Source organism: Eublepharis macularius, chromosome 9 (assembly GCF_028583425.1).
Source record: "Eublepharis macularius isolate TG4126 chromosome 9, MPM_Emac_v1.0, whole genome shotgun sequence".
In the NCBI taxonomy this organism is placed as follows: Eukaryota; Metazoa; Chordata; class Lepidosauria; order Squamata; family Eublepharidae; genus Eublepharis; species Eublepharis macularius.
The window spans coordinates 28,217,823-28,236,465 of record NC_072798.1 but is presented as its reverse complement, the minus strand read 5'-3'; the positions used below and the strand labels follow the sequence as shown (position 1 = coordinate 28,236,465).

At 41.4% G+C, this 18,643-nt stretch overlaps 1 protein-coding gene across 3 annotated transcripts in view; it reads left to right on the top strand.

Annotated features, from left to right (window-relative positions):
• Window positions 1-17,226, top strand: part of ATP6V0A4 (ATPase H+ transporting V0 subunit a4) — a 51,567-nt gene extending 34,341 nt beyond the window's left edge. For all 3 annotated transcript variants that reach the window (XM_054988842.1, XM_054988843.1, XM_054988841.1), the window contains 7 exons: window positions 778-896; window positions 2,165-2,381; window positions 6,187-6,294; window positions 8,394-8,531; window positions 11,265-11,382; window positions 15,583-15,754; window positions 16,870-17,226. In XM_054988842.1, coding sequence (XP_054844817.1) covers window positions 778-896; window positions 2,165-2,381; window positions 6,187-6,294; window positions 8,394-8,531; window positions 11,265-11,382; window positions 15,583-15,754; window positions 16,870-16,960 — 963 coding nt within the window. In that variant the 3' untranslated portion in view covers window positions 16,961-17,226. The remainder of the gene's footprint in view (window positions 1-777; window positions 897-2,164; window positions 2,382-6,186; window positions 6,295-8,393; window positions 8,532-11,264; window positions 11,383-15,582; window positions 15,755-16,869) is intronic.
• The last annotated feature ends 1,417 nt before the right edge of the window (window positions 17,227-18,643 follow it).

The window sequence follows — 18,643 nt, the reverse complement described above, 5'->3', positions numbered from 1 at the left end:
GAAACTGTATTAGTTGCTATTCAGTATAAGGTCTTGGGGCCAAAAAGTATATCAGGGAAGGCTGAGTGGTACAGGCAGCAAAGGACTACCAAGTGATAGATGCTGCTAGCAGGTAAAATAGCAGGTCAAGAATGAAGCCCACACACTCCAAAACCCCTTGCTTGTACACAGAAAAATAGGCTGAGCTCTCCTTCCTGACACTCTGTTCTTCTAGGTGCAGGGAGGGGTTCTGCCCCACCCCAAAGTGGAGCAATCAGATATTCAACTGACCAATGACTGCCATGGAACATACAAGGAATATTGTTGGTACTTCATTATGTGGAATATAACAACCTTTAATTGATTAGAATAAGAAGCAAGGAAAGCTATGCTGTTACATTCAGAATCTCTCTTGTTCCTGAGCAATGCTCCATGCCAGTTATAAGAATATATGTGGTGCTCTTCTCCGATCCTTATGTGTTTGCCCAGCTCAGTGATGGCCAGAATCTTAAATCAGTTTGCTTGTCTGAAGCATTCCTTCTTTGTTAAAATGCTAATGTTTTCTTTTGATATCCTTGGATGAACATCAATTTCCCGTCAGCAGAAGGCTGCAATCTGGCTCAATACAATCGCGTAGTCCTACTTGAAGAATGTTACAATTAGTTTGGATAAAACGGATGGCATTTCTGTGAGATTGGGATTGGGATTATGCTCTCTGGCTTTATGACCAGATAACCTTAAAAGGCCCTTACTCTTAAAATCCTTTCATTTCTCACTTCTTCTACTTTATTTCCCAAGATCTGGAACATTGCTAAGAACAAGCTAACATTCTTGAATTCCTACAAAATGAAGATGTCTGTTATCATGGGGATTACACACATGGTCTTTGGCGTAATACTCAGCATCTTCAACCACATGTAAGTTTGCTCTCCCATGACTGCAAATGTTGCTGGTGATATCCTTGCATGAACTGTTTTGTAGGCCTGCAGGGAGTCTTGAACTGAAATTCTCTTTTACTATGCGATCACACAGATCCCTTTCCTGTCACCACCTCACTATGCCTCCTTTGTCATTCAAGCTGTTCTATCCATATCTCCTTCAGCGTCCAGAACCACTAGATGTAGCCAGCGTGGGGGGGGGGGGGCGGTTCCAATGAGTTGCCATGGTTACTGGCCCTGGGTGTGCCCTGCTCCTTGAGCCACCACATCGATTTTGTGGAAGTCACTAAACCTCAGACCTTTGGATAGACTCTGGTTCCCTAAGTCTCATTCAGATGCTGCAATGCGAAGTGGGAAAAGAAAGAGCAAGGATGTTCTTGTTAGTTCTAAGAAACTGCAAGGCAAAATGAAAACATGCTTATTTGCTAAAACCATTTACACAGGACTAGAGATGGGCACGAACTGGGAAAATTCTGAACTCTGCGGTTTGTGGTTCATTGTGTTTCATGAACCACAAACGTTCACAAACTTGCCTTGGTTCACGAACCAGTTCTTTTGATTCATGAAAACGTCACTTCTGGGACAGCAGAAGGACTGCAGGAAGCCCATCCCCCCTGTTGCCTAGGAAACTGATTGATTGGCACCAGGTTGTCTGCAGTTACAAACTGAAAACTGAACCAAACAAACTGGCCTAAAGTTCGTGGCGGTTTGTCAGAAATGGGGTCTGATGAACTGCTGGTTTGCGAACCATGAACTGGCCCAGTGCGTGCCAAACTTTGGTTTGTATTTTGGTTTGTGCCTGCCTCTACACAGGACATATTTGTCTTCTCTTAGAGTGTTAGTTAGAAACACCTGCCTTACCCTAAATGTTATCAACCACATGCTTATGATATTTCCATAGCTTGAGTAGTCAGAAGATCTCCATGCCTTATATGGCCTATGTAGCCAAAATATAGTACTCTGCAGTTTTCTTGTTCAGAGGAGCACTTGTTGAGGCAATAGTGATCAACTCTGTGAGCCTAAGTTCTCTCACTATAGCTGTAGAGTCTTCTTCATTTATTTTTAATACAAGTGCCTCTGGCAAATCTGTTTTAACACAACTTGTAGACATGTTTTCTTCCACAATTTGTACCACCATATCAACACAAATAAAAAAATAGTGGCCGCATTCAGCCCTGCTTTCTTTGTTTCTTCTTTGCTTCCACAGTAAACACTGACCATCCACGTTCATGTTTTCCTTCTTCTAGTTATTACAAGAAAACCATAAACATCGTCCTTCAGTTCATTCCAGAGATGATCTTCATCCTCTCCCTGTTTGGATACCTGGTTTTTATGATTATTTTCAAATGGTGCCAGTATGATGTCAGAGTTGTCCAAAGTGCACCAAGCATCCTTATCCACTTTATCAATATGTTCCTGTTTAGTTACAATGATGAGACAAACCTTCCCTTATATAAACATCAGGTATGGACTTTTCTTCTTGTACTAACCTCAGGCAGGTCCATTCCAGGCAAACCCACAGTGAATATACACAATGGCTTTTACAGGGAAAATGACATTCCCCAAAGATTGTGTTTTTATTAATGTGATTGCCCAGGATAAGTCTGAGATAGAAAACGTAACATTGCATTGTGTGGTTCAATAACTAAATTTCCCATGGTTTTATATGCCATCATGCAGAACCACAAGGAAAACCAGTCATCAAATATAGGGAATGGGCACCTGGTGGTAATAACAACCATACTAGAGCTAACTAACAGAACAATTTGATGCAATCAATTTATTTCACAGAGAAGTCACCTTGAGGTGACCTTTCCCATTGAAATAAATTATTTGTATTGATAGGCCCTTACTTTGTTGAGTCAACATAGCGAGTTTGTGTGTGATTGTACTTCCTATAACAGAGCTACATAGTTTGAGAAAGATCAGGAATGTAGGTTGCTGTAGTTCCAGAATGTTCATAATTCTGCAAGTCCGTCTCAACCAACCAGCCATTATTTCCTCTCATTTTCTTGTGCCAGTTCTAATTGCTTCAAGTTATTCAACAGTTCATTGCGAATGAAGAGCAGGGCAATAGTTAACTGGAAGGCAATGGTTGGTTGACTGCTGCTTACCCAAAGGCTCTTATCTCTAAAGTTGTTCTGTGGTTAGAATATCGAACACACACAACCTTTTCCAGCTTCTTTTCCTCCTCCAGCTTGAAACCATTAATTGTGACCGGTTGATAAGGATTCGCAGGGCTACCTGCCTGAGTTTGAGAATTTCAGCTGAATCAGAATATGCTTCTAGGGTTGCAAACAAAATTAGCTCCCACAGTTTTGTTTTGAATTTCAAATTACTGCAGGATGACATTTCTGGATTTTCCTTCCCAATTTACAGTGGAACTTTTGCTCCGACTAGCATCTGTCAATTATAGGAATTTTAAACGCAATTTTTTGAGGGGAAGAGTAGATGGGAGGGATGATAACAGGAAAGCTCAAGATTGATAACAGGAATATCAAGTCTTTCAGATAGGAATCATCATGACCTGATGATAGTGCTCCATGGAGAGTTGGAGTATGGAGAGAGAGAGAGAGAGAGAGACATTATTACTGGAACTGAAGCATAGATGTACAATAACCAGGGCTTTTTTTCAGCTGGAACACGGTGGAACAGGCAATCTCAACTCCCCTCTGTCTGGAGATCAAGGGGCAGGGCCACCAGCCACGTGGCCATTTTCAAGAGGTTCTGGAACTCTGTTCCACCACCTTTTTTCCCAGAAAAAAAGCCCTGACAATAGCCACCAACAGCCTGGTGTTCAGGCTAGGCCCCAGAGGCAAGGGGGGGGGGGCTTCTCTTGCACAGCAAACAGGTCAAGTGATACCTCCTTACATGAAAGCTTCAGGGTCACTCTGACTCACTAGTATGAGCAACCAGGAAAATCTGCTCTTCTGCTGGCTTCAGACATCTGTGCTTAAATTCAATTCTGCCTCACTTGAAACAACCCACATCTTATCTCTTTATTTATTTTACTTATTTACTTCATTTACAACCTGACTTTCTCCCCAATGGAGACCCAAAGCAGCTTACATCGTCTCTCCTCCATTTTATTTTCACAACAACCCTGTGAGGTAGATTAGGGTGAGAGTGTGTGACTCACCCAGCAAGCTTCCATGGAGGAGTGGGATTCAAACCTGGGTCTCCCAGATCCTAGTCTGACTACCTTGACTACTACACCTTGACCCTAGTCTGACTACCTTGACTACTACACCTTGACTAGCCTAAGGGCTAACTAGATGTTGTGGCAGTTGTGGGTTCTCCCTGCGCAGGCCCAATCAGAATCAGGCATTTATGACATTTTTAAATGGTGGAATTTGTCTTTAAAATGGCATTGGTAGCCATGGGTGCCAGATCATATAGTTGGGCCCACAGTGACTAAAGGGGATCTCCACATTCAGAAGCAGCAAATCTCTGAATACCAGTGTTAGGAGGCAACATCAAAGGAAGGACTTGGTCTCCATGCCTTTTCTTGGCTCTCCAGGGCAACTGGTTGGCCATTGTGTGAAACAGAATGGCCTAGATGGACCCCACTGGTCTGATCTAGCAGAGCTCTTCCTATGTTCTTATGACTGAAACTAATCCCTAATCTCATCCTAATAGCGGTGGAAAAGGAAGTGCAGTGCTCAGGAGTAGTTTAAGCTATGTAGGTGACCTGCCTGGAATACTTAATGGCCCACCTTCCCCAAACGGGCACAGAGCTTTACCTTTAGTTTGGTAGAACTTGTGCCTGTCACAGGTCCTGTCTCGTGGTCTATTTTGCTGTATACTGGGGCAAGAATGTGGAGAGAAGAAAGTTAGCTGAGTGGCTACTGGAAAAGTAGGATATTTTTGTATCAACAGAGGTGCAGAGTTTTTGTATCAACAAAGGTGCAAAGGTAGATATGCAGAGAATGAATGCAAAGGGCTTTGTCTTAGAGAATTAATAATGAAAGCAAAATCCAGCTACTTTGTACACATTTATAAGTAATATACAAACACAACAACAATACTTCTGCTCCAGCTTACACATTAAAATGTCATACATCAGCCTGGAGGAACGAATCAGCTTGGATAACAATGATTAGCAAATTCAAATGATTTATTTGAATAGTTTTGACTGAGCAAGAAATGTACAGATCCCCCATACCAAGGAAGTGATCTTTAATTCAAAAACACTGGTAGAAAGCTGAGAAATATCTTTCCTAATAGACTAACTAACCATGTCAGTAGCAACATCTAAGCTGAAGAGTCTCTGAGGAAATCTCACAGTAATTTCATAATCTATAGCCTGAATAATAGTGTTCCTGAGAGCCATGGGATAATTTTTTTTTACAAACCGAGTCTCCAATTTAAAGTAAATTTTGAGTATCTTAGATGGGCTCTGCTTGAAAGATACTTATACATCCTGTAAACCTTTTAGGAAGCAAAATTAGAAATTTCTGGCTTTGGTCATACTTAAGTTAGGAGGTCACCTAAGCTTTCAATATTATTTATAATGTGAATACCACAAACGAATATAAACCCAGATCCACATTTCTATATTTGCCACATGGAATGCCTTCTAAATCTGTTCTGGCTGTTGGAATCCAAGTTGCCCAAGAAGTGGGGTGGGGGTGATGGGGATCTAGGGCAATTATCCATGCAATGCCCCCACAGGTCTGGACTTTAGATCATTATGCCGTTAGCACTGCGAGTGGAATGCCTTCATAATAGCTTCTACAAGCTTTGAGCACATCGCAGGTGGTCAATGTCTGATGTAAACCCACTTTACCTAAACCCATTAAACTAGGATATGAAAAGGTGATCAGTTTTCCTGTGTTACTATCCGGCAGAGCTGCAAAATGTGGATGAGGACCACATAGGCTGGACAATTCAGATGGATCACTCATCCCCTGATTGTTGCTTTCATTGGTGATTGGGTAAAAAGTGTCCATGCAGTCACTGCACCCCTGGGGTAGTTCCATAGTGAAGCAGCTCCCATGTGAAAGTGAAGCACACATGTGAAAAGAGGCATGCTGATGTATGGTAAAAAGTACCTTATATAACACGTGTCCTGATTTGTGGTAATATATATCATCTTGATTTATAGAGATTCTGAACCCAAACTTTCTGCAGTTCTGTTGAGTTGTCTTCCAATGTTATAGAACTGGAAGAATTATATTTAAATTATAAATATAAATTAGAATTATAAATTAAAATTATATTTAAAAAAATATAATTAACTTGTTTTTTTAAAATGTCTTGTTTCTAGCAAGAAGTTCAAACCTTCCTGGTAATTATTGCCCTGATTTCTATTCCATGGATGCTTTTGATAAAACCCTTCATCCTTCGTGCTAATCACCAGAAAGCTCAGCGTATGGTAAGACTGACTGTCTCTAGTGGCAGTGGGCCTGTGTGTGTGTGTGTGTGTGTGTGTGTGCGCGCGCGCGCCAGGTGAAATTAAGCCAACCTTGTATTCTGTGCTGGAGTCTCAAGTAGGTTGGAAATTGAATTGTGAGGTCTACTTGGTAATGTGGCATGCAAGAAAAGATACAATTCCTGGAAATGAGCATCTGTAGACCACTCTGAGTCCCAGTATTTTAAGTCAATTAAGTACACTAAACTGATTTAATACTTCTTCCCTGTCCCCAGAAATCCCTGAAAATGGTAATTTCAAGTGGAGACTAGTTATTGCTAAAAGTGAATTCTCATTACCCTTATCAAGTCATATAATACCCAGGAACCATGATAGTTAATCTTATATATTAATTGCCAAGGGGCCCCAATCTGCAGATACTTAAGCCTGTGGGTTGATTTGGCTACAAAGAAGATGCTTCTGCAACCTGGAGAACCCCTGAAAGGGTTAAACCCTCGCCCAATAGAATAGTGTTGTCTGCACAAGCGCAGAACACCACCTACCTCCAGTTTTCACAGATGAGGAGGTAAAGCTGCTGCCACTGCTGAGGGGTTGAAACTGGGACCTAGAGCCAAGCTACAAGTGACGAATTGCATTTGCCTAGCAAGTGAACAGACTCATGTGTATTCCTCCCTGTTCACTTGCTATTCACTTGCGCACACATAACTCCAATTCTGCAGCAGTTGCACTGGCTCCCCATGGAGTTCCAACAAGTCAAGTTCAAGGTTTTGGTTTTAACCTATAAAGCCCTAAACAGACTGGGGCCAGCATACCTGAGGGATCACCTCTCCCCATATATACCCTGGAGGGTACTGAGATGTGCAAGTAAACACCTACTGGTGGTCCCTGGCCCCAGGGAGGCTCAGGGAATTTTTGGTCCTGGCCCCAACCTTGTGGAACTCTCTGTCAGAAGATACTCAGGCCCACCAAGATCTTCCATCCTTTCAGCGGGCCTGCAAGACAGGCTGCCAGGCATTTGGTTGAGGCCAACATTAAATCTATCAAATGAGTCTGCCTGCCAGCCTCCCATCTGTGGTGGTGGGGGGGCTATATGGTCATCTGCCCCCCACATATGAGCAGCCTCAGGATATCAAGCCACACCTTCACCCTTCGAGAAGGTGAATTGTTGCTGTATTGTGAGATTTGTGATTTTATTGTTATGCCTGTGTTTTTGTTTTTGTTGTAACCTGCCCTCAGCCCGCTTGCGGGCTATAAATTAAATAACAACAACAACAACCAGCTAGATTTAACGAATTAAACTTGAATGGCAAGTGAACAGACTCACTATGTGGTCAAGTGGAGCGGAAGTGAATGGCAAGTGAACAGGGAGGAATACACGTGAGGCTGTTTACTTGCTATTCAAGTGTAATTCTTCACTTGTAGCTTGGTTCTTACAGTATCCTGGAGATTCCTGTGAGCATCTGATGTGTATAAAACTTATATAAATTTAATGTAGATATGTCCAAAGTAAGTTCTGGAACTGGGGGTGGGGGTGGAGTTTCTAGTTTATCATGAGTAACATCCATTTAAAGCAGAAAGTGAAAACCACATTCTACTTACACCTTTCTAGTTCAGAACCAGCCTCCAGAATATTTTAGAAACAACACAGATAAGGCTGGTTCTCAAGGCACATTCTTCTGGTTGCATTTAATGGCCTTTTCTGGCCGTTTAAGTGACAGGCAGTCCCTTTTTGAGAAATATGTTCAAATATTTTTGGCCTGGGATTCCAGGAATCCAACAATTCTCCAGAGGGCCCCTGATTTGGCAGTATATCTGATTTTTTAAAAACTTCTTTTTAGCCATATGTCAGTTTCTGCTCATTTAATTACATCACTGATCTAAACATTCAAAGCAATTTGGGGACCCAAATCAGATCAGGAGAGTGACAGTGGAGGAGGGGGTTTTAACCATTTCCCCTGTGCTGTATTTCCTATGTCATCTCTTTAGACTTATTTATTTTGACTACTTCTGAAATCACTATTATATCACCAGCACTGCATGCCTATTAGAAACGTATTTCTTAATAACGTGCTGGTAACATTAGCCATTCTCCTTCTTTTCAGCTGGTATCTCCTGAAATGTCAGAGAGTCCCACTGGTGATATTGAGGTGGAGATCATTGACTCTAACCTCTCTGAGAAAGCAAACCAAGAAGGCTACAGTGAGGATGGCCATGGAGGACACGATGACCATGATGAAGAGGTAGAATTGCTAAATGCACTTGAAGAAGGACTTTGGAAAATTTTACTTCTTTCCCTTCACGTTTGTGCATGTGAACATATATTTACTAATATAAAGCCTATGCTTTACAAACATGGGTGGCACTTTCCTGGCTGCCATTTGACCTCCTCCCTCAATTCAAGGATAAAGTCTGAATTTGCAATCCCCTCCATTCTGTTGCATTGTGATATGTTCCTGGCTGGCACAACCCTGTATTCAGTTCAGTCTGGTTTGCTGTGTGACTGGTTGCCATTTTGTGCCTGGTTTTCTAAAATTTGCTTTACTTCACTTTAAATCTCCTTTATTTCATACATAATGCAGGCAACAACTGATTTACAGCCGTATATATAATATTTACAAAATAATGGCGGGGCACATATTGTACAAAATAAATTGTGAGGCTTTTAAGTTAAAATGTTTACAGACTTACAAGACACTGATTAAGGTGTCTTGTATTTGGTGTGAACCAGATTTAAGATTTCTGCCTCCTGTGGAAGTATTTTAATAATGTTAATATCTCCTCTAGTGACTGGGCTCCTAGTGTCTTTATGTACACAGATGTATGCAAAGAATATATCAAAACAATGGTTCGGATCATGCAGTAGATGTCCACAAATGGAAGGTGTTTCTCTCAGCAGACAAGCACTTCCCGCTGCTTCCTATGCCCCCCACCCCAGAGTTTCTTCTAGGGACAGAGGAATCATAGGGACAGCAGGAGTGGGCAAATCAGAAGTCTTCAGTGAGATGGGGGGAGCTGCAGAAACCAGCCCCCCCCCATCCATTACCAGAAATTTACTATGAGATCCAAGACTAAAATGAAACAATAAAAGTCAACATATCAGCTCTTGAACCAGGTAAATAATAGCAATTAGTCTGTGATGGTGCTTAAGCATATCTAAATATACATCAAATCAGTCAAAGTATATAAATATTTAACTAGCATATAAATTGTTGTCCAGTTGAGTACCAGTGTACACAGTGTCCACTTTGGTTGTTTTAAAAAAGCTTCTGCAAGTTGTTCATTTTTTTAAAAGCGTGTAGTCAAGAATACAGACATTAGGTGCTGCAACTAGTCACTGGATTGAGAGACAGTTATGAAAAAGAATAACACAAAGGGGCCATTTGTTATGTCCAGGCCACTACAATCTTGTATGGAAGCAGGCAGATGGAATAAGTACTTGGCCTGCAGACGGTATTGAAAAAGAGATAAAAAGAAAACCAAGAGCCATCTGTCTTCTTTCTCCAATGACTTTAGTGAACATTGCTTCTGAAGATGCCATCTACAAGACCCATAAACTGCCACATTTACTTAAACTCACTCACAACTCATTAAACAACTCAGCACTGAACTCGGGGCCATCCAATGAAGTCCATGGGCAGTCAGTTCAGTACAGTCAAAGGAAAATAGTTCTTCACGCAATGCCCAGTTACTACTGCTGCAGGATACAGAGATAGCCTCTAGCTTAGATGGCTTTTAAAGGCGATACATTCATGGAGGGGGTAGGTCTATCAGTGGCTATTGGTGACAATGGCTAAATGGAACCTCCATGGTCAGAGGCATACTACCTGTGAATAACAGTTGATGAGGGCCAACAGCAGGGAGAAGTTTTGACTTTGCCAGCCTTCTGCGGACATCTGGTTGGATACTGCAGGAGACAGGTTGCTGGACATTGGTCTGATCCAGGTGGGCTCTTCTTGTCTTATAACAACAACAACTGCAGTTATATATCACTGTTCTACACAGATTAGTGCCCCACTCAGAGCAGTGAGCAACGTCAGTGTTGATTTTATCCCCACAATACAGCTGAGGAGCTGGCGCTCAGAACATGACTGTGACTTCATTGTGCTCTGAATTTCCTTGCTCCTAAAATCAGTGGCCTACCATGTGGAATGCAGCAGGAAAACTTAACTGAGTATTCCTGGAAGTTACTGGTGAATAATAATAATAACTGTGCTTATATAACCTACCTACTTTAATGCCTGATTTCAGCCTAGGATGAAGTACAAGATTTAATCCTCGTTAAAATCCACTTGGTCTACACCTTGTGCCTTCAAAGTCCACTATCTTAGGAAATCTTAGTACTGCTCTTGTAAAGCCACTCAGTATGCTCATTTCTTTATTATATCTAAAGGATGGACTCATGGTCAAGTTTTTTGCAACAAGCTTGGTCTGAGGTCTAGGGTTGCCTGAAGATCTCCTGGAATTACAACTGATCTCCCAATGACAGAGATCAATTCACATTGAGGCATTATGCCCCGATAAGGTCCCTCCTCTCCCCTGACCCCACCCTCTCTAGGCTCCATCCCCAAATCTCTATGCTGTTTCTCCAAGCTGAAACAGCTCCATGTGTGTTTGTGTGCGCACTCATGTGCACATGCATGTGTGTGTGAATTATTTACACCATTTTGGAGCTGCACACGGTATACTGTATATGCAGCTCCAAATTGGAGCAAATAGGAGCATTTCAACTTGGGAAAGCAACACAGAGAGTAAAGCAGAAGCCCCTCCTGCCCCTACATTGTGGTTCCAGGCCAAATTGGGCCCCTTCGGACTTTTTAAAAGCTGCTCCCCACAGCTGCTGTGTTGCAAAACGTAACATGCAGTTTGCCCTTTAGTCACCTCATGTAGGACACCATCTGAGTTTATAGCTGTTTTGAGACCTGAAGCCAGGAGGACCTCTTTAATCATGGCTTTATTCTTTTAATTTGTTTCAGTTTGACTTTGGAGACATCTTTGTCCACCAGGCTATCCACACCATTGAGTACTGTCTAGGTTGTATTTCCAACACAGCCTCCTACCTTCGACTCTGGGCTCTCAGCTTGGCACATGCACGTGAGTTTTCCGTTTGGTACCAGTATGAGTAACAGCTGTGTTGCCTAGCCTGCACGGGATAAAAACAGATTGATACCTGGCATCTCCATAGAAATATCTAAGTTGAATTAATAGACAGTTGTTAGAAACTAAACCACACTGGGAAAAAGCCAAGCAAAAATAGGTCCTTTGAGCAATGTTGAAATGAGCTCTTCCTTTCAGCTGATGTTTCAGTTGCATTGAAAGGAGACAAATGTATTTGCCCGAGTGGAAGGAGTGCAATAGGCGATATGATTGGCTCACCGCTCTGATTGGTCCTCACTCTCAGTCTTCAATGTCTGCTATCAACAATGTCATCGTGTAGCCAAATCTGACTGGCTACATAATATTGTGATATCATAACTTTCACTATCAGCTGGCATCAGTGTTAGATGGATAAAGTAGAAACTGGGATGTGAAATGACACTGAAGCTCCAACAAGGAAGGGAAAGTATTTTTTTTTCTGGCCAGTTGGCAGCCCTAGCAGAGTCTCCTTCAATTCCTTACTTATTTATTTCAATTTATTTCATCCCACCTATGGAGTTCAGAATGGTGCTGTAACCTCAAAACTACTATGTTAGACAGGATGGGCTTAGTGACTTGTCCAAGATTATCCAATGCTCTTTTTTGCTCAGAACGGATTTGAATCTGTTTTGCCAGTGCTTCTGCTATTGCACCATTTTACATTAAATTCAGTAGCAATGGAGCAGTTTAGGAGTCTTCTGAGAAGCTGGAACTGAAAGTGATTTACAGCCTTAGGATGTTGGAAGACAAGTTTATGCTAGCATCGGTGAACTAGTTCAGGAATCTCTGCTAGCCAAGGCCCTTTTTGCCATATTTCCCAACTTATATATTGCTTGGTTCAGTATGGAAACATTAGAAATCATTATGAAAATTAGTATCTGTGCCAAATTTGGTCTCAACCATCAAGAACTCAAGGGGTTCCCAGGGACAGTGGGGCCTTCACAAAAGTCCACCTACCCCCCAAATCAGTAGCTGCTGCCAGTTCCCTTACTAACTTCTAGCCAGAAATTGAGGAACAAAGCTTCAAGCCTTACCAGACGACGGGGTCAACTGCACTGAGAGCCCAAAAGTTAGCAGAGGGCCAATTGGCCTAGGCACTGTTTTCAGATTGAAGCCAGGAACACCACACATGTGTAAAATATATTACATTTATTGAGAAGGTGAATAAAATACTAAATTTAGGGTGTGTGCAAAAAGAAAAGGAAAATAACAAAGAGCGAATAAACCTAATGCCTAAACATACCTGAAATGAATTTATGCCAGAATTTCCAGCAGTAGAAAAGAGCAAGAGTCCAGCAGCACCTGTAAGACTAACAACATTTGGGGTAGGGTATGAGCTTTCGTGAGTCACAGCTCACTTCTTCGAAGAGTTTCCAGCATCAAAGTTTCCAGGTTTCAAGACATAGCTGTAAATCCTGACGGCCAAGGGTAGGGATCTGTGACCAGATTCCAAACTCAAGACAAAGACAAATGAACTGACCATTTTTATCCCATATACCCTAGCAACATTAGATGATCTAGTTGACCAATCAGAGTTTGGCAGTGATGTAAGAGGATGATACTCTGCAGCTGTACCATGATCTAATATCATTGTACCAGCTTCTTCTTGAGAACTGAAACTAAGTTCTGATAAGTCTAATTGGATGGAATGGTCTTGGCCTTGGGTTTCCCATCCTCGCCACCTTAACGGTTTTTGGCCTTGCACCTGGGCCGATTGCAAGCCTAGGCATAGCTCTGGAAATGAGCTAACTCACAATTAACAAAGCATACCCATGATTCATTTTTACTCATGTCAAGCCGGATTAAATGTTAAATATGGTTGGTAGCCAAGACAGGCCTTTTTCCTCACATGAACCACTAAGCCCAATGCATTCTTCCATCTCATTTGGTGTTAAAGTTGGCAGTACTGTAATTTAGTGATTAGCGTAGCTTGTGTTTTTGCAGTATATGTGAGAAACCTGTGACGGACTTTTTCTGTTTTGGTAGAAATATCCCACACTTAATTTTTTTAAAAATGCCAGATCATTAGTTTTGTGGCTACTAGAGCACGAACTCCCAAGTCATACTCCCTGGTCTCAGGGCAAATTTAGATAATTGAGTGAACAGAGAATTACTTAGGAACTGGCCTGAAAATGCTCAGTAATTCTCTGAAGGCTAGCCATCTGTGAGGTAAATTATACTACTGTTTAACAGCACATTCCCAACTCCCTCAGGTGTGCTGTGGTGGTATAGTTCACCTCGCCCCTGCCTTGTTCTTTAAGACAGAATTGTCCATTCATGAAAACCAAGAAGGAGACCAGAGCTAAAGAAAACAAGAATTTTATTTATTTTCCTTAGAGGAGAAAGTGTTCAAGAGTAAACTATATATACATTTGTAACTGTGAATCTCTCTACAAGACATCTTACATGAGTAGGATCAAGTGAAAGATCTTACACTTGTTCTCCCATTCTGAATACACACGCACTGCTAGGAGACAGAGTACACTTGGATATAAGACCACACTGAAAGGTCACTTGAGCTTCCCTGTGTAAGATATCTTGTGTGGAGAGACTCTGTGTGAGAGACTTAGCATAGAAAGAGTTTCACTTTACAATATGTTTCCAGGAGAGATAGTCAGAAACTGCCAGTTTACCATATGAGAACAGAAGAGACAACTTTCCCTCTGGTTTTCCAAATCTTAGTTAAAGATAACTGGAGCTTGTACCACACAGACCTCAGTCTACCCCTTAGTTTCCAAATACCTAGGAAGATGAAGTTTTAGAACTTAACTACTGTGTGCACTCCTCCTGACACTCACGATAAACCAATCTCCTTCTGCTTGAGAATGTATCCCTGTTCATATGTTATGGGGAGCTCAAGTTCAACTTGCATGTACACATGTATACCTTTTTATAAGAAAGAGCCAACATGTGTTTGGTAGAAGGGAGCTCTGACTCTCGAAAGCTTACAACCTGAAAATCCTGTTGGTCTCTAAGGAGCCACTGGACTTGAATCTAGCTGTTCTACTGCAGACCAACATGGCTACCCACCTAAAGCCAACATGTGTTTACTTTACAAATGAAACTGGGGACTAGTACTTGGATTAATGTGGGATTTGAATCACATGTTCAGCTGTGCATGAATGTAACATGAGAATTACTCAGTGCTCATATAAAGAAAAATCAAGTACACACTGTACACAGATTGTATGTGCATTCATGGTAACTTGTGAACTGGGCTTATGAGACAGAGCTATCCCTAACCTGCCTGTAGGTCTTCTAAACCCTATCTGGAGAAGTGGCATTTAACCACTCCATTTTTTACTTCCCTTTCTTACTTCTCTCCCTCTGAAGGATTCAAGGGTCAAGATTGACTGCTTCTGGCTTACAGAGTAAAGAAGGGATTGGTGGGTAAAGAAAAAAGGGACAGAATTAGTCTCATAAGTCACACCAGTTTGGTGTAGTGGTTAAGAGCGTGGGACTCTAATCAGAAGAAGGAAGTTTGATTCCTCACTCCTCCACTTGAAGCCAGCTGGGTGACCTTGGGTCAGTCACGGTGTCTAGGAGCTCTCTCAGCCCCACCCACCTCAGAGGGTGATTATTGTTGTGGGAATAATAATAGTATACTTTGTAAACTGCTCTGAATGGGCGTTAAGTTGTCCTGAAGGGTGGTATATAAATCAAATGTTGTTGTTGTTGTTATTACACCCACTTATTAGTACCCATCGGACACACTGAAGGGTCCTAACCAACATTGGGGGGGTATTTAATTGATATATTTATATCCTTCCTTCTAACTGTAGTTTTTGAGGTGGTTTATTTTAAAAACAAAGAAACAGGAAAAAAAAGAAAGAACACACAACATTCAGCGGGAGAGGTAAGTTAAAGTCTAGTAAAATAACAGAAGTTTTTTACCTCGTGCCTAAAATTCATCAAAGGAAGCATCAGATGAATGAATAAGGAGGAGAGAGAGAATTCCACAGAAAAGCCTGTCAATGGTTAGCAACCCACTTGACCTCTGTGAGAGGAGATATCCAGAGATAAACCTCCAATAAAGATCTGTGAGGTCTTATAACCATTTGTTGTGGAAAGATTCTGTGTCTAAATGGATTTTAACAATTGTTGCTCAGAACTATGAGCCTAGGCTTTTCTTGCTTCTGCCGTCTTTTGCCCTTTTAGAGCTCTCAGAGGTCTTGTGGACCATGGTGTTTCACATTGGACCCTCCACCAATGGCTGGGGAGGACTCATCATCATTTTCATCATCTTCGCTGTCTTTGCTGTCCTGACTGTCGCCATTCTGCTAATCATGGAAGGCCTCTCTGCCTTCCTGCACGCTCTGCGGCTTCACTGGTAAGTAATACCATGCACAGATGTTGGTAATAACAATACTTCACATTCTGTAGATGTTTCAAAGTGTTTCACATGCTCTGTGATTTTGGGTGAACCTACGCACATGGGCCCTGGAGAAATTAGAGAAAGTTTTTTATGTATATGAATTGTAGATGTGTAAGCTCTGTGCAGATGTTGAATTGTGTTTCAAGAAGACAGGAGCAAGGACACTGTACACACGATCCTGCTTCATCTGCTCCATCATAATACATACAGAGCTTAACTGATTCCCTTTCTAGAAAATAAGTGTACTTTGTGAGTCACTGGTTGTGAGAGTTTGCATGTTCCCAGGGCTACCCATTGCATTGCTCTACATTTCAGTTTCATTACTGAATTTATTAGACAATCCTCAGTATCTCTTTCTCCCTTAATTTTTCATACCTTCCTTCTTAGTTTTTAAAATATGTATGCTATCACCCCTCATGATACATCCCTTTGAATGGGGTTGTACACTTAGTATCCCCTGTAGATGGATGATGACATTTCCACTTAATCTCAGTGGTTTGTTGTTACTGCTTTAACTATTACTTCGCCAATATGCTCAACAGAGATCCATCAAACAGGTAATATGGCTTCTGAGTTCTTTACAAAGCCACTGGCATGCCAGGAAAATAAAGAAGGCAATCCTATGTCACACACATGTTGGTGGAACAAAGTGAAGGTCCAGATGGATTTCTCTACCTTTCTCATCTGTACCTGTTTGTTAACAAATAGGGGCAATCCTTAGCAGAGTTGAACCTTTCTAAGCCTGTTGACTTCAATGGATTTAAAAGGGTGCAACTCTGCCTAGGACTGCAGTATATACCTCTGGTACAATTGTGATCCGAGAGGGGGCAGAGCTAAAGCTGACCTCAGAGACAGGTCTAAAGAGGTAGGGAACTTGTAGATTTCCTGATGTTTATTTTGGTCAGTTCAGTAGTGGGGAACGCCCACTCTAGCTCCATTAATGAACATAATGTCACTGTCCTTATATGGGAAAGAGAACCCCTCTGTAGTCTCTACTTCCTTTGTGTGTTGTACAGCTTTGCTACTCCGAACTCTGCTTATTTAATGCTTCTGTTTTTCCCCCCTATTAGGGTAGAGTTCCAAAACAAGTTCTACTCTGGGACAGGCTATAAATTTACACCGTTCTCTTTTAAGCACATCATAGAAGGAACAGACGAATGAAACCTGTTTAGAGCGCAGAACTCTGAATCTCCCAGGCTTGCTGCTGTTTTCTATTACTTCTTTTTTTAAAAAAAGAAGAATTTATGACCAAGAAGGATTTATAGTAGTAAATGAGCATGTCATATACTGCATGTGGCAACATGAGAAGATTGCCCTTGCCCTAGCAAGGTGGCCGAGTCCATTACTAATAATGTGAATCAAGAACAATCTTTCTAGTAGAATTTCTTCCTCTATAATCATTGTAAGAATGTGACTCTGTGGTTCAATTCAAAATAAAGACCTCAATAAGAAGTTTTGTTTGTGCATATCATTATATTGCAATGTGCTCCGTTGTGGTTATATGATGTGGAAAACCTGTTTCTGGGCCATATCATTTCAATATGCAGTGTGTGTTGGGGGGGTGGAATTGACAGAAATGATCCTCCGTGCAAATAATTCCCTTCTCAGAGCAGTGTTACTTGTCTCTAGAGATTAGGCTAGGATTCCCTGACTTTTTACTAGCTAGCATCTTATCAAAGGAGTGGGCAGGCACCCGTTGCAAATTATTCTATTGCGGCACTATGAGGGAAGCAAAGGAACTAGCCAGTATTTCCCCATCAATGTAACCATTAGACGCACAGTTTCAGGTGGGTAGTTTTTAGTAGAAGAGCAAGATTTGGGTCCAGTAGCACCTTAAATAACTAGATTTCCAGGGTATGAGCTTGCAAGAGTCAAATCTTGGGCAATCTGACTCTCGAAAGCTCATACCCTAGAAATCTACTTGGTCTGTAAGGTGCTACTGGACCCAAAAGCACGAAGTCTTGTTTCATATTTTCAGCCCAGACATACATTTAGTTGAACTGCTTCCAAAGAAGATGCTCATATGCTTGGGACTGCAGCCTTAAACAGTATTAATTACAGCAAATGTTAGAACTGGGATAGCAAATGCTAGAACTGAGGATGCACAAGGTTTCCCCTCCAAAGTCTTCAAAATATTAATGATAATAGGTAATAAGAGAAGGGATGAGACCATAGTAGTGGTGTGTTCAATCCAATGTGTTTCAGTCATTCATGAGTCTGAAAGGAAGCCTTTGCTTCTATACTTCCATTGTGTAAACACAGTTTTGTTTTCTGGCACAAACGTAGCAAAATGTCCTGAGACAGTCAGGAAAAAAAAATCAACGGCTCATTCATTGGTTTGATAACCAAAAGGAATAAATTGTTCAAAACCAACTCCCTCCCTTATCTCACCCTTGTGAACATTTTCAAAGAAAATAATCTAAATGTTTAAGACCATAGTAGATCAGATGACAAATTGTCATTAATCCTCTTACACAACTACGTGCCATTTTCCAGGCACCTGAGGAATACAAACAGGAACTAGGAATAGCACCTCTCCACCTATATATCTGACCAGTTTCTTCTTACCCTCCATGCATCTGATGAAGAGAACTGTGATTCTTGAAAGCTTATGCTACAGTAAAGTTGGTTAGTCTTAAAGGTGCTACTGGACTCTTTTCTATTTAGGTATAGCATGGAATCATCAAAATTCAGCAGCATCTTTTATTACAAGAATCCCTATTATTATCTTAATTGTTCCATTTCTTGACATTAACTGGCAGGAAGTTTTCACAGACATCACAGAAGTGGATTGGGGTGGATCTTGAAGAATTCAATCTAAGTGTGAACAAGAAGAGGAAGCCT